This window comes from Garra rufa, chromosome 18 (assembly GCF_049309525.1).
Source record: "Garra rufa chromosome 18, GarRuf1.0, whole genome shotgun sequence".
In the NCBI taxonomy this organism is placed as follows: Eukaryota; Metazoa; Chordata; class Actinopteri; order Cypriniformes; family Cyprinidae; genus Garra; species Garra rufa.
Window position 1 is genome coordinate 41750662 of NC_133378.1, and position 26834 is coordinate 41777495.

Here is a 26834-nt window from a genome sequence, read left to right on the forward strand (position 1 = left end):
TTTCATAATATTTTTAAGAATAAAATGCATAAATCAGTGTGAATGAAATATGAACAAACCCTTCAGTAAAAACCTTCAGACTATAGAGAGGAATAAAACTGTAAGTTTTGGTGTATATAAGTGCTGCTGAAGTGGAGAAAAAACTCACAGCCTTTAAAGATACACATTTTTGCCATGTTTTTAGGAATAAAATGTTGTATAAATCAGTGTGAATGAAATATGAACAAACCCTTCAGTAAAAACCTTCAGACTATAGAGAGGAATAAAACTGTAAGTTATGGTGTTTGTAAGTGCTGCTGAAGTGGAGAAAAAACTCACAGCCTTTAAAGATATGCATTTTTGCCATATTTTTAGGAATAAAATGTTGTATAAATCAGTGTGAATGAAATATGAACAAACCCCTCAGTAAAAACCTTCAGATTATAGAGAGGAATAAAACTGTAAGTTTTGGTGTATATAAGTAATGCTGAAGTGGAGAAACAAACGCACAACCTTCAAAGATAGACATTTTTGGCATATTTTTAATAATAAAATGTTGTATAAATCAGTTTGAATTAAATATGAACAAACCTTTCAGTAAAAACCTTCAGAAATAGAGAGGAATACAACTGTAAGTTCTAGTGTTTGTAAGTAATGGGGAATTGGAAAAACAAATGCGCAGCCTTTAAAAATGTGCACTTTCATAATATTTTTAAGAATAAAATGCATAAATCAGTGTGAATGAAATATGAACAAACCCCTCTGTAAAAACCTTTAGTATATAGAGAGGAATAAAACTGTAAGTTATGGTGTTTGTAAGTGCTGCTGAAGTGAAGATAAAACTCACAGCCTTTAAAGATATCCATTTTTGCCATGTTTTTAGGAATAAAATGTTGTATAAATCAGTGTGAATGAAATATGAACAAACCCCTCAGTAAAAACCTTCAGACTATAGAGAGGAATAAAACTGTAAGTTATGGTGTTTGTAAGTGCTGCTGAAGTGGAGAAAAAACTCACAGCCATTTAAAGATATGCATTTTTGCCATGTTTTTAGGAATAAAATGTTGTATAAATCAGTGTGAATGAAATATGAACAAACCCCTCAGTAAAAATCTTCAGACTATAGAGAGGAATAAAACTGTAAGTTCTGGTGTTTGTAAGTGCTGCTGAAGTGAAGATAAAACTCACAGCCTTTAAAGATATCCATTTTTGCCTTGTTTTTAGGAATAAAATGTTGTATAAATCAATGTGAATGAAATATGAACAAACCCCTCAGTAAAAATCTTCAGACTATAGAGAGGAATAAAACTGTAAGTTTTGGTGTATATAAGTAATGCTGAAGTGGAGAAACAAACGCACAACCTTCAAAGATAGACATTTTTGGCATATTTTTAATAATAAAATGTTGTATAAATCAGTTTGAATTAAATATGAACAAACCTTTCAGTAAAAACCTTCAGAAATAGAGAGGAATACAACTGTAAGTTCTAGTGTTTGTAAGTAATGGGGAATTGGAAAAACAAATGCGCAGCCTTTAAAAATGTGCACTTTCATAATATTTTTAAGAATAAAATGCATAAATCAGTGTGAATGAAATATGAACAAACCCCTCTGTAAAAACCTTTAGTATATAGAGAGGAATAAAACTGTAAGTTCTGGTGTTTGTAAGTGCTGCTGAAGTGGAGAAAAAACTCACAGCCTTTAAAGATACCCATTTTTGCAATGTTTTTAGGAATAAAATGTTGTATAAATCAATGTGAATGAAATATGAACAAACCCTTCAGTAAAAACCTTCAGACTATAGAGAGGAATAAAACTGTAAGTTATGGTGTTTGTAAGTGCTGCTGAAGTGGAGAAAAAACTCACAGCCTTTAAAGATATGCATTTTTGCCATGTTTTTAGGAATAAAATGTTGTATAAATCAGTGTGAATGAAATATGAACAAACCCCTCAGTAAAAATCTTCAGACTATAGAGAGGAATAAAACTGTAAGTTTTGGTGTATATAAGTAATGCTGAAGTGGAGAAACAAACGCACAACCTTCAAAGATAGACATTTTTGGCATATTTTTAATAATAAAATGTTGTATAAATCAGTTTGAATTAAATATGAACAAACCTTTCAGTAAAAACCTTCAGAAATAGAGAGGAATACAACTGTAAGTTCTAGTGTTTGTAAGTAATGGGGAATTGGAAAAACAAATGCGCAGCCTTTAAAAATATGCACTTTCATAATATTTTTAAGAATAAAATGCATAAATCAGTGTGAATGAAATATGAACAAACCCCTCTGTAAAAACCTTTAGTATATAGAGAGGAATAAAACTGTAAGTTCTGGTGTTTGTAAGTGCTGCTGAAGTGAAGATAAAACTCACAGCCTTTAAAGATATCCATTTTTGCCATGTTTTTAGGAATAAAATGTTGTATAAATCAATGTGAATGAAATATGAATAAAGCTTAATAAAGCTGATAGTTGATAAGGCGCAAATTAAGTTAAGAAACATGAGCTCACATCTTGACGTTTAGCTGTTTTAAAGGTAGTTTTGTCTTTTTTAATCATGTTGCAATATGAAAGCATGCTAACTCTGTCCCAGCCTGCTTGAGAATCACTGAAAAAAGTGTTTATTGATGAATTGATATCCATCAGGTCCATCAAAGATCCAGCTGAAGCCAGACGCTTCTGTGAAGAGCATGAATGTCCCACTGACTGGAAGGATGCGAATGGAGAAAACTGCTGCATCCATCATGCCAACATCCACTCCTGCCCCATGGGATTCATGGTATGAAAACATAAATAAAGCTGATGAATAAAGATGAAGAAGCAGGTTGAGTACACCTCACTGTCAATGCGGTTTGTGTTGGTTCTGTAGAAACAGGCGGAGGAGAGAATCTGTGGCCCCTGGATCCCAGACGACGGCCGGATATTCACTCACACCATCTCCACTTCTGGAAAAATGACCCAGACCAACTGGAGTGCCAAGGTGCTTTTTCGCACACACGCACGCACGCACGCACCATAGGCGTAATGGTTTTCATACTATACAAACCGTATTTTCTATGGCCCTACACCTAAACCTAGCCCTCACAGGAGATTGTGCACACTTTTACTTACTCAAAAAAACTCATTGTGCATGATTTATAAGCCTTGTTTCCTCATGGGGACCTAAGAAATGTCCCCACAAGGTCAAAATTTACTGGTATTACTATCATTGTGGGACATTTGGTCCCCATAACGTGATGAATACCAGGTGTACACACACACACACACACACACACACACACACACACACACACACACACACACACTGGTTTACATGTTTTATGGGGACATTCCATAGGCGTAATGGTTTTTATACTGTACAAACCGTATTTTCTATCACCCTATAACCCTACACCTAAACCTAGCCCTCACAGGAGATAGTGCAAACTTTTACTTCCTCAAAAAAACTCATTGTGCATGATTTATAAGCCTGTTTCCTCATGGGGACCTGAGAAATGTCCCCACAAGGTCAAAATTTACTGGTATTCCTATCCTTGTGGGGACATTTGGTCCCCATAACGTGATGAATACCAGGTACACACACACACACACACACACACACACACACACACGTTTCCTGCTGTAAGTCAGTGTTGTGATCTCTGAAGTCTCTGTGTTCAGGTGATGTTGTTTCACGAGGGATTGACGTCTCTCATCGCTCACATCCGTGTGGGAAACATGCAGGTCGCACTGGAGGCCAAGAGCACCGTCCTTCCCGCTATCAGTACTGTATCTGTGTGTGCTTTACGTAGTGTTGAATCTACACTACTGTTCAAGGTTATTTTTGTAAATAAAAAAACTAAGACGAAAATGATTGATCAGAAAACATTTTCGTAAACTGAAATAAAATAAAAACATCAAAATAAATGAAAAACTAAAACGAAACGAGACTAACAGCACCCGCATTAAATCTAGGTTACTGCATCAGTTTTAGGCAAAGTATTATATTTTTTTAATGTAACAAAAGCAATCAAATCATTATATATACTGTATATTTGTTCATATATTTTCAGTGTGTGGTGACGGTCTGTGTGAGGAAGACGAGAGCTGCTCCACGTGTCCCGCAGACTGCGGAGACTGTCCTCTCAGCTCTGCTGCTCGAGCTGCTATCGCCCTCACCGTCACCACCGTCATCATCAGCTTCGTCATCAGTGCTATGGTGAGCGCACACACACACACACACACACACACACACACACACACACACACATCATATTTTTTCTACTGAATCCTTGGCTCATGCCGAGTCAAATAAAAAAAACTATTTTTTCCGAACTCATCCTAGACTGTTTGTCAAATTTTCACCAAAATTGTCTCAAATCATCTTCTAAGCAAAAAGTTATGGAATTCAAGTTGATAAGTCGAACCGTTCTCGAATTATGCACAAACAAATTCTACGAAAAGCGTGCAAAAATGGATGTGAGCCTCTATCTCCACAATGGTTTGGCGTTTGTATTTATTAATTCGTTTGAATATTAATTAATTTATCTAATTCATTACTTTAAGGTATTTTAATATTTTAATTTATTTGAATATTTGTAACATTTAGTTTATTTAGTATTGTAATTTAGGTAGCATCAATAAACGTTTTTGTTATTTCAAGCAGCAAATTAGTTTGATAGTTTCAGTTTTAGTTAATGATTTTTCATGATTTGTTGACATTTAAGATTTATTATGGTGATTTAAAAATAACTTATGTCAATATTTATATATATATATATATATATATATATGCATATATGATAATATTGTTGGTGTGTGTGTGTACATTTGCAGTGGTTTAAATATCAGAAACAGAAACTCTTATGGGATGAGAGCTGGATCATCGATTTCAATCACATTAAACAAGGTGAGCGTGTGTGCACTGCAAAAAATGCTGTTCTTACTTTGATTTTTTGTCTTGTTTCCAGCCAGAATATCTAAAAAATCTTAAATCAATAAGGATTTTCTAGACAAGTAAAATTATTTTCTTGTTTTCAGAAAAAACAAGTCAAAATTAAGCAAGTTTTTGCCAATGGGGTAAGAAAAAAAAATCTTATTTCAAACAGAAAACATGATTTTTTTTTTTTTTTACCCTGATTTAATTTGCTGTCAAATCACTAGCCAATTTGTCTGGTTACAATTGGTGTATGTTCACTCATTATTTTATTGGGGAAGTTCATGCAAACCAAATCTGTGCAGGTTTAGCGCAAATACTGAACTCGTGAGACATCATGACATTATGGAGTATATTGCAAAAAACAAACAAAACACTCCTACAGAAATACAGGCATTCACAACTATGTGTTGAAGTCTGGTTAGACCAATTTAGTGTGTGTGTGCATTTAGAGTGTGTTCTTTCACTGTATAAATCAGTCTATTAATATACATTAAGAACCATCACGTAATTCAAGATATGGGGCAGAAAATCTATATATTCATATCATTTCATATAGTTATAATATCACACAAAGAGTGCATTCTTTCTTAAAAAAATCTGCATAATTACAAATGTGATATTGATTTTATACAGTTCAATAAAAAGAGACTTGCGTACATTTCAGACACCATATTTACAGCCATAGCACTGTTTTGCGTCTCACAGCAACATGACCGTGTTTCTTTCCTAAATGAATCAACTGTTTAAATGACTTGGTTCAATCGCAATGACTTATTAACAGTGACTTACTGCCACCTACTGGTTTTAATTTAATTTAATTTATAGCATTTTTTATTTTTAAAATAATTTTAAATATCAGTTTTCAACGTTTTAAGTTTAACATATCAATTCATTATTTCTGCATTTGTAACTGCAGGTTAAAGCATTCAATTTCCCTCTGTGCTTCTTTAAACAGTGTGGAAATACATCTAAATGCCAGCTTAGATGCAACTTCTGCAAAGATGAATTTTGTTGATACTGATTTAATTAGTTTGGTAACAGCCGTAATGTATTGTTATTATAATCGACTGATTAAATGTAAGAAGCTCTCTCAAAAGATGATGCACACTTTTAAAAAATGGCTTTATTAACGTAAAAATCAATTTAAACTTATTGAAAAAAAGAATTTCTATCACTGCATTTAGTAGCCATATTGGCTGGTGTGCCAAAGTTCATTTCAATCCCTGACTGTCTATAAAGTCAATAGAAGTCTACGTAATGTCCCCATGTCGATAATTAAATGTGTGCATGTGTGTGTTCAGATTACATTGCTCGGGCGACAATGGGCAGTATCATGAGCGTGCCAGCGGCCAACAGTGACTCCAACGCCAGCTGTGTGACGGGACTAAGTTCCTACACGGGTGTCACCGCGTCACGCAAACAACTCTACACACAGACCGGCATCTAGTGAGTGACACACATAGCATTACATATAAACAGTACATAATCACTCATACACACATTCTCACACACCACTGTTGAAAAGTTTGGTGTTGGAAGATTTATATATACTGTGTGTATATATAGTCAAGCACGAAATTATTCATACCCCTGGCAAATTCTGACTTAAAGTTACTTTTATTCAACCAGCTAGTTTTTTTTTTTTTTTTTTTGGACCGGAAATGACACGGCTTCTCCCAAAAGATAAGAAGACGATGTACAAGAGGCATCATTGTGGAAAAAAATATTACTCATCTTTTATTTACATTTGAACAAAAAGTGGCATGTCCAAAAACATTCATACCCTTTTCAATAATCAATAGAAAAGCCTTTATTGACTATTACAGCAATCAAACGCTTCCTATAATTGCTGAGCAGCTTTCTGCATGTCTCTACTGGCATTTTTGCCGATTCATCTTTAGCGATGATCTCCAACTCTTTCAGGTTGGAGGGTCTCCTTGCCATCACCCTGATCTTTAGCTCCCTCCACAGATTCTCAATTGGATTTAAGTCAGGACTCTGGCTGGGCCACTGCAAACGTTAATGTTTTTGTCTGCTAATCATTTCTTCACCACTTTTGCTGTGTGTTTTGGGTCGTTGTCGTGCTGAAATGTCCACTGGTGCCCAAGGCCAAGTTTCTCTGCAGACCGCCTGATGTTGTTGTTGAGAATTTTGATGTATTGCTCCTTTTTCATGGTGCCGTTTACTGTGATTAGGTTCCCTGGTTCACTGGCTGAAAAACACCCCCAAAACAGTAGGTTCCCACCACCATGCTTGACAGTGGGGATGGTGTTCTTAGGGTTGAAGGCTTCTCCTTTTTACGCTAAATGAAGGCTATATCATTGTGGCCAAAAAATTCAATTTTTGTTTCAACTGACCATAAAACAGGAGACCAGAAGCCCTTTCCTGATTTGTGAGCAGCCACAATGCATAGCCACAGGTCCTCAGTGAGCTCCTTTGTCTTAGCCATGACTGTCCACAAACCAACAGCAGAGAGCTTCTGTTTTTCACCTGCTGAGTTGATTAAAACAGCTGTTCCCAGTGAATCAGGGTAATTAGGATGCTTTAGAACAGCTTGGACTATTTGGAATGGTATAGAACTTTGGATTTTTCCATAGACTGTGACAGTTTGCAAAGGGTATGAATAATTTGGACATGCCACTTTTTGTTCCTTATACAATTTTTCAGGATGATGAATAGAAAGTTCAAAGATCAGCATTTATTTGAAAGAGAAATCTTTGCATTACAAATCACTTTTCATCACTTTAATGTGTCCTTGATCAATGAAAGTATTTATTAATTGTAACTTTTGAAATACAGTGTTTTAAATTCTGTTTGTCTTTTCAGTGATGGACGAACCGTTGCAATCAAGAAAATAAAAACTAAAACATTTTCACTCTCGAAGACGATTCGTCAAGAGGTGAAGCAAGTCAGGTGAGAATGAGACGAATACATCATCGTCCTCCTCCTAATCATGATTATCAGTACGATCCAGATGTTTGTGTTTGTCTTCAGGGAGCTGGATCATACCAACCTCTGTAAGTTCTTTGGAGGTTGTGTGGAGGTTCCCAACGTCGCCATAATAACAGAGTATTGCCCTAAAGGAAGCCTGAATGACGTCCTGCTGAACGACGAGATTCCCTTAAACTGGGGCTTCAGGTTCATACAAACACACACACACACACACACACACACACACACACACACACACACACACACACACACACACACACACACACACAGTGTTTGTTGCAATATCACAGTAAAGGACTGTTATTTTACTATAAATAATATCCACTGCATTTGTGTTTCCTGCTAGCTAACTTTCACATACTGTACATAAACAAAAATCTCTTTTCTTTATTTAAAGTTGATAGACAAGACAAGAACATGAAAACTATCCAAAACTATGTTTATCCTAAAGCAGTTAAAATTGCATTCTCTTAACCATGGTTTTGCTTCACTAACCAGTTAAACGGTGGTATTCATAGTAAAACTGTGGTTTTCAATACGCTAAAAAAGCATGTATACATTCTTTCTTTCTTTTTTTCTTTGTTTTGTTTTTTCAAACTGTACTGCCTTATTGGTTTGATGTTTTCTGCTGTTTAATAAAAAGAAAGAAATCAAACACAGTGATTTGCAATCCATGTTGAGAAGTTCTGATCTGAATCAAATGATTCACAATCTGCACTTAGAACTTCCGATCTGAATCAAATGATTCACGATCCGCGTTTAGAACGTTCGATCTGAATCAAATGATTTGCGATCTGCACTAAGAACTTCCGATCTGAATCAAATGATTCACCATCTGCACTTAGATCTTCCGATCTGAATCAAATGATTCACAATCTGCACTTAGAACTTCCGATCTGAATCAAATGATTCACAATCTGCACTAAGAACTTCCGATCTGAATCAAATGATTCACCATCTGCACTTAGATCTTCCGATCTGAATCAAATGATTCACAATCTGCACTTAGAACTTCCGATCTGAATCAAATGATTCACAATCTGCACTTAGAACTTCCGATCTGAATCAAATGATTCACAATCTGCACTTAGAACTTCCGATCTGAATCAAATGATTCACAATCTGCACTTAGATCTTCCGATATGAATCAAATGATTCATGATCCGCGCTCAGAATGTCTGACCTGAATTAAATAATTTGCGATCCATGCACAGAACTTCTGATTTAAATCAAATGATTCGTGATCCGTGCTCAAAATTCTCAATTTGAATCAAATGATTCACAATCTGCACTTAGAACTTCCGATCTGAATCAAATGATTCACAATCTGCACTTAGAACTTCCGATCTGAATCAAATGATTCACAATCTGCATTTAGAACTTCTGATATGAATCAAATGATTCGTGATCCGTGCTCAAAATTCTCAATTTGAATCAAATGATTCACAATCTGCACTTAGAACTTCCGATCTGAATCAAATGATTCACAATCTGCACTTAGAACTTCCGATCTGAATCAAATGATTCACAATCTGCACTTAGAACTTCCGATCTGAATCAAATGATTCACAATCTGCATTTAGAACTTCTGATATGAATCAAATGATTCACGATCCGCGTTTAGAACGTTCGATCTGAATCAAATGATTTGCGATCTGCACTAAGAACTTCCGATCTGAATCAAATGATTTGCGATCTGCACTAAGAACTTCCGATCTGAATCAAATGATTCGCATTCTGTGCTCAAAAGTCTCAATTTTAATCAAATGATTTACGATCCACACTCAGAATGTCTGATCTGAATTAAATGATTTGCGATCCATGCACAGAACTTCCGATTTAAATCAAATGATTTGTGATCCGTGCTCAAAATTCTCAATTTGAATCAAATGATTCACAATCTGCACTTAGAACTTCCGATCTGAATCAAATGATTCACAATCCATGCTTAAACGTTTGATCTGAATCAAATGATTCGCAATTCGTGCTCAAAAGTCTCGATTTTAATCAAATGATTCACGATCCACGCTCAGAACATTCGATCTGAATCAAATGATTTGCGATCTGCGCTAAGAACTTCCGATCTGAGTCAAATGATTCGCAATCTGTGCTCAAAAGTCTCGATTTTAATCAAATGATTTACGATCCACACTCAGAATGTCTGATCAGAATCAAATGATTTGCGATCCATGCACAGTTTTATTTGCTTCAATTATTCAATTCCCTCTGAAGGTCACAATTAATTTAATTATTGATTTTATGCATAAAATGCCACATCAACTCCAAAACGGTTAATCAGTATAGTATAAACGCATATAACCATAAATAAATTATCATAAAATTGTATAATTGCATTGATTAGATATTGATTTTATAATAAATATTATTAGAAAAACATCACCCTAAAACATACAAGAATAATATGTTAAAATTGTAAATGTTAAATCCAATTTGTAAATAAAAACATAAACTTCAGATATTTAAATACCACAGTAAATATACTGATTAATGGAGTTTCTGTCCATTTGCAGGTTCTCTTTCGCTACAGATATCGCTCGCGGGATGTCGTACCTGCATCAGTTTAAGATCTGCCATGGACGCCTGAAATCGGCCAACTGTGTGATTGATGACCGCTGGGTGTGTAAGATCACAGGTACGTCACACACACACACACAAACACACACACCTGTGCTGAGTAATGCAGGAGAGTCACACCTGTCATTCATTCAGATTACTGTCTGTGGACGTTTCGACGCGAGGACTGCGCTGAGCCGCTCACCACCTACCAGCAGAGACTGAAGGAGGTTTACACACCACCCGAGGCTCAGAACGGCAGCCAGGAGCCCACACTGGCCGGAGATGTCTTCAGGTGAACACATACACACTCACAAACACATCTGACTACCATCGCTCAATGCCACAACATCTGATGCTTATCAGTGTGCCTCATTTGCAGCTATTCAATAATCCTATTGGAGATCGCCACCCGCAATGACCCAGTTCCGGTGAGCTTGTGTGTAAAAGTCTGCATTACTGTGATTCACTTTAAAAACATTTTATGTATTTATTTTTAAAATATATGTCTGTGTATTGTTTTTTTTGTCATTTTTATTTACATTTTTTTGCAAAAATAAGTTTACGTTTTTATGTTTTATTTTATTTATTTCATTTTTTTTTTTTTTTTTTTTACTATAATAGCAAATAATACATTTAAATAATAAATGTATCGTCCAAACACATGGGCTGTCATGATTAGTGATTAATTGTTATTGCTTGTTAAATTTCACAGGTAATTAACTGCTGAAAACCCATCTTTTTCGACACTAACTCAATTAAAAAAAAAAAAAAAAAAAATTCTTCTCCGCTCTTTCCTGATCTTCCCTTTCTAGCCCGTACTCATCTAACAATGCCTGACATATGGTATTTTTGAGCACTTCCTATGTCGATCTGCCTCCTTAGGATGAAACACTTGTTGTATTCCCCAATTGTAAGTCGCTTTGGATAAAAGCGTCTGCAAAATTAATAAATGTAAATGTAAATGTAATTACAAAGAAACAGCAAGAATTAAATTGCATGAAAATAATGGGACATTTTGAAGTAGAAAGACTTACATAATAGTTTACAGTTGCAATCAAAATTATTCAACCCCATTGACCTGCAAGATATTTTGCTGCAGAGAACAACATTTTGTGAAAACAATTCAACAAAAGCATCAGTAAACTATTAAAGAAAGTTACACATTTGAGTAATTCTGAGAACGTAAGTTGATGAATAATGAAAAAAAAAAATCGAATTGGCTCTAAATATTTATGTTCAAAATTATTCAACCCCTGAAAGTAAATTTGGTGTAGAATCTTTTATTCTTTAAAACCAACAATAAACACTGCCTGGAAGTGCTTAGATGCTTCTGTCACCTTTCTGCTGCAATCTTGGGCCATTCCTCCCCTGAAAAAGCTTTCAGATCACTGATAATCTTTGGTTTTTACTTTGCCACGGCTTGCTTCAAATTCAACCATGTATTTTCAATGAGAATTAAATCGGGAAACTGAACAGGCCACTCAAGAACATTCTATGACTGATTCCTAAACCAAGCGTAAGTAGATTTGAACGTATACTTTGGGATGATTGTCCTGCAGGAAAGTCCATTGATTATTAGCTTTAGACTTTGCACAAAAGGCACCACAATGTTTGCCAAAATGGTCTGATACTTCGATAAATCTATGATATCCTTTGTATGGTCATGTTTTCCACTTCCTGCTACAGTAAAACAACCCCATAACAGGACTGACATACTGCTGAGCAAGATTCCTCAACATGAAGACTACACTTGTCTAGTGTTCCTCTTGTACACAGCATTGAAATATTTTTCCTCCTTTCTTTGGGTCATCTTGCAAGTCTTTGGCTGTACATTGCAAGTTTTTCTCAGTTGACCTGATCAAACATTTTATGATATTGTGCTTTTTTGTTCAACAGCCTCAAAGGTTTTCTGGTTCAACACACTTTAATCTGAGGAATACGGCTGCCAGCTGTGTCTCTAGGAACTTGTAATGTCTTAGAAATCTTCATGTAGTTTTAGACTTTCTAATATAGCAAACTATTTCTTCTCAATTGATTTTGTGTGAGCTTTGTTGACGTTACCATATTTGCTACTCCCTATCAGCACATGCATGGGCTAAGAGTATACTATGTGTAACACCCCAAGCTAATTCCATTTTTAAAAGGTTTGTAAAGGCTTAAGACAATTTTGTTCCTTACCATAAAAATAACTGTCTTAAAACAGCAATGGTGAATAGGGTTTGAATAATTCTGACATAGCTGTGTTATTAAAAATTCCTCTAATTCAAAAACATTACATTATATATTGACATTATCACTTTTAATATGCCAGAAAACTGTTGTAGATGCAATTTAGTCCTGGATCTTCAGAAAGAGCAAAAATCATTTGTAAAGTACTGCAGTCTCTGGGGGGGTTGAATAATTTTGATTGCAACTGTATTTTAAATTTGACTTAACTAATTAGGATTTTATCGCATTTATGTGCAACTCTATTTATTTACAACTTTGAAAAAAAACTTTTTTACAGTTTACACTAAAAAAAAATTACAGTCACGAGTATATTTGTAGCATAGCCAAACTGTATGGTTCAAAATTATCGATTTTCTGCCAAAAATTATTAGGATATTAAGTAAAGATCATGTTCCATGAAGATATTTTGTACATTTTCTATCATAAATATATCAAAACTTATTTTTTGATTAGTAATATGCATTGCTAAGAATTTCATTTGGACAACTTTAAAGGCGATTTTCCCAATATTTAGATTTTTTTGCACCCTCAGATTCCAGATTTTCAAATACTTGTATCTCAGCCAAGTATCGTCCTAACAAACCATACATCAATGGAAAGCTTATTTATTCAGCAGGTCCAGGATCACAAATGGTCTTGATGCTATTAAATTTCACAAAAACTACAAAAAAAGACAAGTAACATATTGAATTAAACAAAGAAAGACTGAACTAGTATTTAACTTTAAACTACAATCTTATAAACCTGTTTTAGAAAAATATTTTTTACAGTTCATTAAATGAAGACTTGTAGGTTAAACATTATTATATTATATTATGTTATATTATATTATATTATATTATATTATATTATATTATATTATATTATATTATATGCTGGGCTCCAGTGTGAATGTAAAGTAAAATAATATATAAATAGAATTTTAAAACATTATTTTCACAGACAAATAATTCATTAATTGCAATTACAATTAACCAGTTAACCATCAGCACAAAAATCATTATTGTGATAAGCCTAGGGCTATTTTAGTGTCTTTGAGATACAATTATAATTTACTAATATTTTGAGTCAGATTTCTAAGATGATTTTTTCTATTTTAAGTTAAGTGCTTCAGTTTCGTTTAAACTTTAAATTTGAGTAATTTTGTCATTTTTATTCATTTTAAATATTATTTAAATATATTTAATTATTTAAAAAAAAAATTTTTTTTTTGTTAAATCAAACAAGAATGTTGCTTTTGCAACTAGCTGAAATAAATGTTTATTTTTTTAGTATTTAATTTTTATATTTTATATTCTATTTCACTATTGTTTCTTTTATTTCATGTAACAGTAATGTGTTTTTTCTGTGTGTGTGTGTGAGGTGGAGGACAGCTCTCTGGAGTGCGCCTGGTGTCCTCCGCTGCCGGAGCTGATTTCAGGAAAAGCCGACAGCACCTGCCCCTGTCCTGCTGAATACGCTGAGGTCTGTTAATTGCTCATGAAAACATTCAAATAACACATTGTATTTTATTTAGTGAAAATGAAGCATGTTTTAAGCACCAGTTATACATTGTGGCTTTATCCATTCCTGTTTACACCCTTTAGCTCTTAATGCATCATTTCCCTCTTGAGCATCAGCTTTTGTAGTACAGTGCCTTGCGAAAGTGTTCATACTCCTTTTTTTTTACTACACTTTGAACTGTGGCAAAATCATTTGAATGAGTCTGATTTAGAAAGGCACACACCTCTCAGAAAAGGTCTAACAGCTGAAAATGCAGATCAGAGCAAAAACCAAGATAACTGCCTGCAGAGCTCAGTGACAGACTTGCGTTAAGGCGATGATCTAGAGAAGAGTTCAGAAACAAATCTGCTGCATTGAAGGTTGACAGAAGCATTATCCATAATGGAAGACGACTGGAACAACTAGGACTCTAGAAAATGTCCAAGCTGACAGAGCTTGAGAGGTGAAAAGGTGAGGCAAAGAATGGCAGATAATTGCCAAATGCAGATGTGCAAAGATGCTCACATCAGACCCAAAAACACTTGAGGCTGTAAAGGTGCTTCAACTATGTACTGACATAAGGGTATGAATACTTATGCAATCTACTTATTTCAGTGTTTTACTTTTTAATAAATTTGTAAAATTTGCAAATCTGGTTTTTGCCTTGTCATCATTATGGTGTATGGAGTGTAAATTGATGTGGGGAATTTTTTTTTTAAAGCAGTTTAACATAATGCTGCAACAAAACAAAATGTAAAAAAGTGAATACTTTTGCAAGGCACTGTAGTTGTGTTTGAGTCATCCTTCAATCATCCGTAGTGTGAAAAGATAAAAATCATAGTTACTTCTAGAAAGAGCTCAAATATACAGAAGAAAGCATCAAATGCTGGCATTGAAATCGAAACTGCATCTGATCTCATGAAAATAATGTCTGCAGGTGTTGACGATTCGGCTGTATGAATGTCTTTCCTCCTGTTTTTGCTCTCTCTCTCTCTCTCTCTCTCTCTCTCCTGTTCTTGTCCTCTCACGCTGTCAGCTGATTCGCCGATGCCGTGCTCATAACCCCACCCACCGGCCCGCCTTTGAGCAGATCCGCAAGTTTGTCAACAGAATTAATCCACACAAAGTCAGTCCTGTAGACATGATGATGGAGCTGGTCAGTCCAACACACACACACACACACACACACACACACACACACACACACACACACACACACACACACACACACACAAACAAACACAAACACAAACACACACACACACAACACACACACACACACACACACACACACACACACACACACACACACACACACACACACACACACACACACACACACACACACACACACACACACACACACACACACACACACACACACACACACACACACACACACACACACACACACACACAAACACACACACACACACACACACACACACACACACACACACACACACACACACACACACACACAAAAACACAAACACACACACACACACACACACACACACACACACACACACACACACACACACACACACACACACACAAACACACAACTCTGTAAAGCTATCTTTGTGAGGACATACATTCACACAATGCAATCTCAAGCTCCTTGGGTACTGCCTTATTGGGTCAATAAGTCCTCCCTAAACCTACCCTAACCCTAATCAATACTTTATTTTCAACTTTTTAATTATGTCCTTCATTTTTATTAAAAAATATATGACTTCCCAATATGATATGAGATTTGAAAAGGGAGAAAAAAGTTTACCAGAAGGGTGATTCGAACCCAGAATGGTCACGTCCAAAAGAGTGAAACACGCGATTTATCCTTTGCACCACTTGAGCTGAGGATTAATGGTCATCTTTTGTAGTGTTGACTATCTCAATCACACATTGGTGGGTGGAGTATAAGAAAATGATCTGCCGCCCGCAGTTGATTTTGATATTCTAGGTATTATCAAATTGCCAGAGTTTTGAGAACGCAGCGGACGTGAGGGACTATAATCACTATAATGTGATAAGAGCTCACTCAAGTACTGAGGAGCTGAAGCATTGAGGGCTTTATAAGTACTTAGATTTTAAAATCTATACGATGTTTAATAGGGAGCCAGTGCAGTGTTGACAGAACCGGGCTAATATGCTCATACTTTCTGGTTCTAGTCAGAACTCTTGCTGCTGCATTTTGAACCAGCTGGAGTTTATTAAGCGTGCAGAACAACCACCCAATAAAGCATTACAATAATCTATCCTTGAGGTCATGAATGCATGGATTAGCGTTTCTGCATTTGACATCGACAGCATAGGTTGTAATTTTGATATATGTTTGAGATGAAAAAAAAAATGGTTTTGCAAATGCTAGAAATGTGCCTTTCGAAGGAAAGATTGCTATCGAATAGCACATCTAGGTTTCTAACTGATGATGAAGAACTGACAGAGCAGCCATCTAGTATTAGACTGTGTTTTAGGTTATTACATTTTTCAGAGGTTTTAGGTCCAATAATTAACACTTCTGTTTTTTTCAGAATTTAGCAGTAAGAAGTTACTCATCATCCAGTTTTTTATATCAACTATGCATTCTGTTAGTTTTTCAAATTGGTATGTTTCGCCGGGCCACAAAGAACTATAGAGCCAGTGTTGTTTTTGACAACCATCTTAGATTTAGTCTTAGTCTTAGTCTTTTGGACTAAAATGCTTATTAGTTTTAGTCAAATTTTAGTCACTTCTAAATGTGATAGTTTTGGTCCAATTTTAGTCGACGAAAAGTCAAAAAGGTTTTAGTCTAGTTTTAGTCAAAAAAAAAGGGGAAAAAGTATTTTAACAAATTAATGTAGGTCAGTAAGTATTTTGCTGTTGGGTAGTGTCACTTATAAGTTGTGAAAATAGCAGATCTATAGTTCAACACAATGTGAGCTTCCGGATCGACTATTTTCACCAATAATTACAATAATGAAGGAATGGTTTTAGACATAAAAGACATATATTTGAAATGCACCCATTGGTCCTCTCGCCGTTTGCGACCACCCATCATGGTTAATCGTCTGTCTGAGTGACAACAATGTGACGTGTTGAGCGTAACCAAACAAGGATAGAATGCTAAAACGGCTTGCCATACTAGTATGGAAAATAGTATTTAATGCTAAAACGGCTTGCCATAGCGTCAGATACTTTTTAAGTTGTAATTGGCATGCACAATAAGCAGAAATGTCATGCATTTTAAACGTCTGACGGACCACCCACTAACATTTTCGTCTATTCTCGTCTCGTCAACGAAAACTCACACACGTCTCGTCATGTTTTAGTCATCAACGAGCCATTTTTATCTCGTCATCGTCTCGTTATCGTCATGGAAAAAAGTGGCGTCAATGAAATGATTTCGTCATCGTCATCGTTGACGAAAACAACACTGTATAGAGCTGAGTATCATTAGCTTAACAATGAAAGCTAACACCATGTTTCCTGATGATATCTCCCAAGGGTAACATATAAAGTGTAAAAAGTAATGGCCCTAATACTGACCCTTGAGGTACTCCATACTGCATTCATCATTCATTGCCACCAAGTCTTAAACCCTCAAACAGGCCTTTAAAGGGGTCTTAGAAAGTGAGGACCGGCCAAAATGTCCTCACTTTACAAATTTTCCTTACTCCGATGGTCTACCGGCTCTTACAAAGATAGCTGTACAAGTGCACATATACACACATGCACCTTACAATAATATAAACCTGAGTGTGTATATATGTGTGTAGATGGAGAAGTACAGTAAACATCTGGAGGTTCTCGTCGGTGAACGAACGCAAGATCTGATGCTGGAGAAACAGAAGACTGACAGACTGCTTTACAGTAAACAAACACGCAACACACTTGACACATGACAACTCACTGACAAAATCATAAGGATTTCAGTCATAGTTAGGGACCAGTCCTGAATTATCCTAAAGTCAAGTCACGTCACTTTTTTTATAGCATTTTATACAATAGATTGTTTGCAATCACGTGGTTCTGATGACGCAGGGAATGCAGCTGGAGGGCAGGATTTTTCTCAATATGAATCACTAGCAGAAACTCAAAATGCCTGTTTTGAGTCGTTTATGGAAATTGGTCAAACCTAGAAATTTGTGACCCTGGACCACAAAACCAGTCATAAGGTTCAATTTTACAAAACTGAGATGTATACATCATATGAAAGCTCAATAAATAAGCTTTCTATTGATGTATGGTTTGTTAGGATAGGACAATATTTGGCCGAGATACATCTATTTGAAAACCTGGAATCTGAGGGTGCAAAAAAATCAAAATACTGAGAAAATCACCTTTAAAGTTGTCCAAATTAAGTTCTTAACAATGCATATTACTAATCAAAAATTACATTTTGATATGTTTACAGTAGGAATTTTACAAAAACTCTTCATGGAACATGATCTTTACTTAATTTCCTAATGATTTTTGGCATAAAAGAAAAATCAATCATTTTGACCCATACAATGTATTTTTGGCTATTGCTACAAATATACCCCAGCGACTTCAGACTGGTTTTGTGGTCCAGGGTCATATTTCATTTCATATCGTGTATGAAAATTTGCTGTTCATAAGGAGGAAAATGCCAGAAATTGACTGAAAAACGCAGGGGAAAGTGGCTTGTAAACCTGCGTCTGCGGTCAGGAGAAGAGTCGGATAATGCTTGTGTGTGCGAATGGTTAATAAAAAATATAATAATATTAAGATAAAGACATATATAAATAAATACAGGGTGAGACGGTGAGAATTCGCTAAATCCCACACATAGACACGATGTAAATAAGACACTATATTTGCGATTGATTGCAACGCAACTTTCTGAGATTGTGTTTAACTGAAGTGAGTGACAGTTTTTAGTGATTATGGAAGCGATATTTGCTGGCTTTACGTTCTGCTAACAGGACCCTGTCCAGCAGTAGTTTCAGGAGTGACACATATCCTGCATCCTTCATATAAATGTGGGAATCACTTTCCAAATAGTTTGTTTGCAATCAGGCTTAGTTACTTATTTTATATTCACAGCCTCGATGGCAGGCAACTACTTCAATTTAGTTGAAAAAATCCTCTTCATAACATAATTATTACATCCAACCTATGTTGTGATTTTCTGTTTAAACCTTTCTATTGTGATATAACGTTAGTCTAAAACTGTACACTACAGACTTTCCTCCGTTTTGCTTTTGCAGTTGCTTTTTATTCAAATTCCAAACTGATTATAGCCAGTAAGCAAATAGCACTTCTATGTAGTCACTAAAAAGCTGTCACTCACTTCAATTTCGAAACTACAAATATAATATCTTACATTGTCTATCTGTGCGTTTAGCATTGAGTGAATTCTCACTGCCTCACACTGTATTTATATTTCTTTATTAATATCTTAACATATTATCTTTAGGGCTGTTCGATTCCGATTGGTTCTGGAATCGATTGGATTCGATTCCAGAATTGATTCCTCACTATTGTTTCCGATTCTTTTTCAATTCTTGTTTTTAAGATCGGAGGAAGCTAATTTTGTGATGAATGCAGGATGTAAAGGTCGTAGAAAGTTGCCTTCTCACAATATTAAGCTTCATTTGTTTAAAAAAAAAAAAAAAAAAAAAAAAAAAGTTTTTTTTTTTTTTTTAAATCAGCTCTGACTGATTTTAAATTGTAATTTTGTCTGCATTGCCCATGAAATTAGTCATATCCCACAGCTCAGCAGTGGACATGCATTTATTGCATGAATAAAACAAGACATGACGTGTCTAAAATGACAAAATTAGCAAACTATACACTGAAACAAAATAAACTGAACTTTAACAACAACACTGATATAAGAGCTTGTGGCGTAGCTGTCAATCAGATGCGCTCTCTGCGTTTTCTTTCATTTGCTGATAGAATGGTTGAAAACATGATTTATTTAAAATGTAAATAATATCAAGACCCTCGATCACGTCATGATCTATTCTGTCGTGCAGCGCTCAAAATTGTGGACAACATGAGCCAGTTCCCCCGTAAAAAAACTTGAACTGGCTCATTTAAAAAATCTATCCGAACGATTTTTTTCATGGAAACAAATCAGACTTATAATAACTATTAGCAAGCAAGAGGCAAATTGCATGCAACCTTAAACTCAGACGAGTTTAGAAATGACTCTTTTTCATTGGTGACCGAGAAATGCAGCTTTCATGGGATGCAGCCTTCCGTTTGAGGCACCTAATTATAAGTTTTGCTGAACTGAAAACGGCTCTGAATGAGGAGTCGATTCCCCTTAATGGGATTGATTCCAAACGTTGGAATCGACTCGATTCCCAATGCCTCGAAATCGAGGAATCAATTCTTTTTGGAGTCGATTCCCAGCCCTAGTTATCTTTTCTTAACCATTTGCACACACAAGCATTATCCGACTCTCCTCCTGACCACAGACGGCGGTTTACAAGTCACTTTTTCCTGTGCTTTTCAGTCAATTTCTTGCCATTCCCAACTTATGAACAGCTTATTTTTCATACATGATAAAATATCCTTGTGGTTTCTTGGTTTGACCGATTTTAGCATCCTTAAACAGCACAAAACATAGGCATTTTAAGTATCTGCTAGGGATTCCTATGAAGAAAAATCCCTTCTTGCCCTCCAGCTGCATTTCACGCCACAGCGATGACGTCATGTGCAAACAACCTATACAGACTGATTCATTCCTCAGTAATAAACAGGAAAATCTCAAATCTCATTTTATGTGCCGTTAAATCAGTGTGTGTTTTTCAGGTATGCTGCCTAAACAGGTGGCTGACGACCTGCGACAGGGCAAACCGTTGCAAGCCCAGAGTTACGTCAGCGCCACTGTGTTCTTCAGGTGAACACTCACACAAACACACACTAATAGGTGCCTTCAGGAGGCATGTTTGTCCTGTTTTCTCAGCAAACTTTAATGCAACAGGATTAAAGATCACAGTAAGGTCCCGTTAGTTAACATTAGTGAAAAACTTCATTTAAAAAATGAACATTAGCTGAAAATGTACTCACCCTCAGGCCATGGCCGAAATGGATGAGTTTGGAGAAATGTCATTCCATCACTTGCTCACCAATGGATCCTCTACAGCAGGGGTGCCAGGCCCTGTTTCTACAGATCTATCTACCTGCACACTTTAGTTCCAGCCCTGCTTCAACACAGCTGTCTGTAATTATCAAGTGCTACCTAAGAGATTAATTAGCTGGTTCAGGGATGGGCACCCCTGCTCTACAGTGAATGGGTGCCGTCAGAATGAAGAAACAAAGTCATCCTAATCCTGGATCACTAATGATCTGAAGACTGCATTTAATAGCAAAAGAAAAGCATCATTTCATCACTTGCTCACCAATGGATGTAAATGGGTGCCGTCAGAATGAGTCTCCAAACAGCTGATAAAAAAAACATCACAATAATCCGCAAGTAATCCACACCACTCCAGTCCATCAGTTAACATCTTGAGAAGACAAAAGCTAAAACAAATCCACAAATTCAAGACATTTTTAACTAAATTACAAGTCTGTAATCCATAATAACACTTCCTGCAGTGAAAAAGTCCATCTCCTGTTGTCTCTCACATCAAAATCCAGACAAATATTTGTTTAGAGCTGTTTTGGCTTGTAAACTGTGCTTGATCTCTGCAGATTTCTCTACTGATTCAGACACGGACCACTTGGATTATGGACTCATATTTTAGTTTAAAAAAAGCGTCTTGATGGATTTGTTTCAGCTTTTGTTAACTGATGAACTGGAGTGGTGTGGATTACTTGTGGGTTATTTTGATGTTTTAATCAGCCGTTTTGGAGACTCTTTCTGACGGCACCCATTTACATTGATGAGCAAGTGATGGAATGATGCTTTTCTTTTGCTATTAAATGTCGTCTTCAGATCATTAGTGAGCCAGGATAAGGATGAGTTTGTTTCTTCCTCAGATTTGTGGAAATTCCATCACTTGCTCACCAATGGATGTGAATGGGTGCCGTCAGAAGGAGAGTCCAAACAGCTGATAAAAACTTCACAATTATCAATTATAAGTAAACCACATCACTCCAGTTCATCAGTTAACATCTTGAGAAGACAAAAGCTGAAACAAATCCATCATTAAGACATTTTTAGCTAAATTATGAGTTTGTAATCCATAATAATGCTTCCTGCAGTGAAAAAGTCCATCTCCTGTTGTCTCTCACTTTAAAATCCAGCCACATATTTATTTAGAGCTGTTTTGGACTGTTTGGGCTTGTAAACTGTGCTTGGTCTGCCCAGATTTCTCTCCTGATTCAGACCAGACCACTTTTTCCACTGGAGGAAGTGATATTATGGATTATGAACTCAATGTATTTTAGCTAAAAGTGTCTTAATGATAAATTTGTTTCAGCTTTTGTCTTCTCAAGATGTTAACTGATGGACTGGAGTGGTGTGGATTATCTGTGGATTATTATAATGTTTTTATCAGCCGTTTTGGAGACTCTTTCTGACGGCACCCATTTACATTGGTGAGCAAGTGATGGAATGATGCTTTTCTTTTGCTATTAAATGTCGTCTTCAGATCATTAGTGATCCAGGATTAGGATGAGTTTGTTTCTTCATTAGATTTGTGGAAATGTGTCATTCCATCAGTTGCTCACCAATGGATGTGAATGGGTGCCGTCAGAACGAGAGTCCGAACAGCTGATAAAAACTTTACAATTATCAATTACAAGTAATCCACAACACTCCAGTAAATCAGTTAACATCTTAAGAAGACAAAAGCTGAAACAAATCCTTCATTAAGACGTTGTTTCTTCATTCTGACGGCACCCATTCACTGTAGAGCAGGGGTGCCCATCCCTGAACCAGCTAATTAATCTCTTAGGTAGCACTTGTTTCACCAGACCACTTTTTCACTGGAGGAAGTGATATTATGGATTATGGCCTCAATGTATTTGAGCTAAAAGTGTCTCAATGATGGATTTGTTTCAGCTTTTGTCTTCTCAAGATGTTAACTGATGGACTGGAATGGTGTGGATAATTTGTGGATTATATAATGTCTATATAATCAGCTGTTTGGATTCTCATTCTGATGGCACCCATTCACTGCAAAGGATCCATTGGTGAGCAAGTGATGGAATGACACGTTTCTACAAATCTGATAAAGATATTGTAAAGTGTTGCCAGTTATTTCTCATTTTCTGGACAAACTCAAACTCTCTTTGATTCTATTTACACTATGTATGCTTATCATACTTAGTATTTTATCTTGTTTCTAGTCAAAATATCCAAAAATTCTTAAATTAAGATGCATTTACTAGATTTGCGAAATGACATAAGATATTTAGCAAAATGCACTTAATTTGTTTTATTTTTCCCCCCTACTGAAAACAAGACTAAATACTATATCTTATGTCATTTTGCTTATCTAGTAAATGCATCTTAATTTAAGAACTTTTAGATATTTTGACTAGAAACAAGACAAAAATACTAAGTAAGCCTTTTCCTTCAGTGTTGTTCTTCTCATTTGTCTCTCTTCATATGATTTCCCATCATTTTCTCAGTGATATTGTGGGATTCACGCAGTTGTCCAGCACTAGTACTCCTTACCAGGTGGTTGACTTCCTCAACAAGCTCTACACCACCTTTGACGAGATCATCGACAACTATGATGTTTATAAAGTGGAAACCATCGGTGATGCATGTATGTATAATGTCATTCATTAAGTAGATTGTCTGCATTCAGATTAGTTGAGTTATTTTGTTTGATGTGCATTGTTATTTAGTGTCATTGATATGCTTTTATAATTTTTATATAAGTTTTCACTTTAAATTTGAATAGTTTTGTTGTGTGTTTTACTACTAAACTAAACTACTGGCTATTTTGTATGATTTTGGTGTTAGTGTCTAGTTACAACTATAACTCTGTGTGGTGCAGATATGGTGGTGTCCGGCGTGCCGACAGAAAACGGGATTCTCCACGCGTCTGAAATTGCCAGCATGGCTCTGGACCTGGTGTCTGTCTGCAAGACCTTCAGAATCCCCCACAGACCACAAACCCAACTGCAGATCCGCGCTGGAATACATTCAGGTCCATTAAAGATGCACTTTGTTGTTACCTTAGTATCACTGAGAAAATTAATATTTTGAATAAATGTTTATATTTTAATTTTAGCTAAAGTCTTAGTATTTTTAAAGTGATATTTTCTTAAATATGTGTGTATAGTTTTTTATTCTTGTTTGTTTTTAGTTTATTTGTATTTATTTTAATGTTGCCTTGGCGTCTACCTGAAAGGTTTTTATGTTTTATTTTGTTTCAGTTTTTATGTATTTATTTAGTTCCATTTTGGTTGTTTACAATTGACATGAATATTTAATTCAATAAGCCACTTTACAACAAAAATTCACCCTGCAACAATAGTTTGGGAGAACCTCAACATCCACAAAGATAAAAGTTTTGGTTAAGGTTTTGCAATTTCATCTATCACATAACAAACTCACCGAAGTCCCGAACTGAATCAAATGATTTGTGAATGCGCACCAATCTCCGAATTGAATAAAATAATTCGCAAACACACTACAAAGTCTCAAATTGACTCAAATGATTCGCGAACTGAATCAAATGATTCGCGAACGTGCAACGAAATCCCGAATTGAATCAAATGATTCGCGAACACTCTACGAAGTCCCGAATGGAATTGAATGATTTGCAAACACACACCGAAGTCCCAAAGTGAATCAAATGATTCGCGAACCCACTACAAAGTCCCGAGTTGAATCAAATGATTCGCGAACCCACTACAAAGTCCCGAATTGACTCAAATGATTCGCGAACCCACTACAAAGTCCCGAGTTGAATCAAATGATTCACGATCCCACTACAAAGTCCCGAGTTGAATCAAATGATTCGCGAACCCACTACAAAGTCCCGAGTTGAATCAAATGATTCGCGATCCCACTACAAAGTCCCGAGTTGAATCAAATGATTCGCGAACCCACTACAAAGTCCCGAGTTGAATCAAATGATTTGCGAACCCACTACAAAGTCCCGAGTTGAATCAAATGATTCGCAACCCCCCACTACAAAGTCCCGAGTTGAATCAAATGATTCGCGAACCCACTACAAAGTCCCGAGTTGAATCAAATGATTCGCAACCCCCCACTACAAAGTCTCGAGTTGAATCAAATGATTCGCAAACCCACTACAAAGTCCCGAGTTGAATCAAATGATTCACGAACCCACTACAAAGTCCCGAGTTGAATCAAATGATTCGCAACCCCCACTACAAAGTCTTGAGTTGAATCAAATGATTCACGATCCCACTACAAAGTCCCGAGTTGAATCAAATGATTCACGAACCCACTACAAAGTCCCGAGTTGAATCAAATGATTTGCGAACCCACTACAAAGTCCCGAGTTGAATCAAATGATTCGCAACCCCCCTCTACAAAGTCTCGAGTTGAATCAAATGATTCGCGAACCCACTACAAAGTCCCGAGTTGAATCAAATGATTCGCAACCCCCCACTACAAAGTCCCGAGTTGAATCAAATGATTCGCGAACCCACTACAAAGTCCCGAGTTGAATCAAATGATTCACGATCCCACTACAAAGTCCCGAGTTGAATCAAATGATTCGCGAACCCACTACAAAGTCCCGAGTTGAATCAAATGATTCGCAACCCCCCACTACAAAGTCTCGAGTTGAATCAAATGATTCACGATCCCACTACAAAGTCCCGAGTTGAATCAAATGATTCGCGAACCCACTACAAAGTCCCGAGTTGAATCAAATGATTCGCAACCCCCCACTACAAAGTCTCGAGTTGAATCAAATGATTCGCAACCCCCCACTACAAAGTCCCGAGTTGAATCAAATGATTCACGATCCCACTACAAAGTCCCGAGTTGAATCAAATGATTTGCGAACCCACTACAAAGTCCCGAGTTGAATCAAATGATTCACGATCCCACTACAAAGTCCCGAGTTGAATCAAATGATTCACGATCCCACTACAAAGTCCCGAGTTGAATCAAATGATTCGCGAACCCACTACAAAGTCTCCAGTTGAATCAAATGATTCGCAAACCCACTACAAAGTCCCGAGTTGAATCAAATGATTCGCAAACCCACTACAAAGTCCCGAGTTGAATCAAATGATTCGCAACCCCCCACTACAAAGTCCCGAGTTGAATCAAATGATTCACGATCCCACTACAAAGTCCCGAGTTGAATCAAATGATTTGCGAACCCCCCACTACAAAGTCTCCAGTTGAATCAAATGATTCGCGAACCCACTACAAAGTCCCGAGTTGAATCAAATGATTCGCAAACCCACTACAAAGTCCCGAGTTGAATCAAATGATTCGCAAACCCACTACAAAGTCTCCAGTTGAATCAAATGATTCGCGAACCCACTACAAAGTCCCGAGTTGAATCAAATGATTCGCAAACCCACTACAAAGTCCCGAGTTGAATCAAATGATTCGCGAACCCACTACAAAGTCCCGATTTGAATCAAATGATTCGCAACCCCCCACTACAAAGTCTCGAGTTGAATCAAATGATTTGCGAACCCATTACAAAGTCCCGAGTTGAATCAAATGATTCGCGAACCCACTACAAAGTCCCGAGTTGAATCAAATGATTCGCGAACTGAATCAAATGATTCGCGAATGTGCACAAAGTCCCAAACTGAATCAAATAATTCGCGAACA

General features: G+C 36.3%; 1 protein-coding gene across 1 annotated transcript in view; it reads left to right on the forward strand.

Annotated features, from left to right (window-relative positions):
- LOC141290689 (atrial natriuretic peptide receptor 1) overlaps positions 1 to 26834 on the forward strand; it is a 40254-nt gene that overhangs the window by 7209 nt on the left and 6211 nt on the right. The window contains exons 5-21 of the mRNA XM_073822787.1: positions 2626 to 2758; positions 2855 to 2959; positions 3640 to 3742; positions 4032 to 4177; positions 4795 to 4867; positions 6199 to 6343; positions 7724 to 7810; positions 7892 to 8035; positions 10381 to 10502; positions 10580 to 10718; positions 10806 to 10854; positions 14018 to 14119; positions 15174 to 15293; positions 17899 to 17992; positions 20909 to 20996; positions 23681 to 23820; positions 24055 to 24207. Coding sequence (XP_073678888.1) covers positions 2626 to 2758; positions 2855 to 2959; positions 3640 to 3742; positions 4032 to 4177; positions 4795 to 4867; positions 6199 to 6343; positions 7724 to 7810; positions 7892 to 8035; positions 10381 to 10502; positions 10580 to 10718; positions 10806 to 10854; positions 14018 to 14119; positions 15174 to 15293; positions 17899 to 17992; positions 20909 to 20996; positions 23681 to 23820; positions 24055 to 24207 — 1943 coding nt within the window. The remainder of the gene's footprint in view (positions 1 to 2625; positions 2759 to 2854; positions 2960 to 3639; positions 3743 to 4031; positions 4178 to 4794; positions 4868 to 6198; positions 6344 to 7723; positions 7811 to 7891; positions 8036 to 10380; positions 10503 to 10579; positions 10719 to 10805; positions 10855 to 14017; positions 14120 to 15173; positions 15294 to 17898; positions 17993 to 20908; positions 20997 to 23680; positions 23821 to 24054; positions 24208 to 26834) is intronic.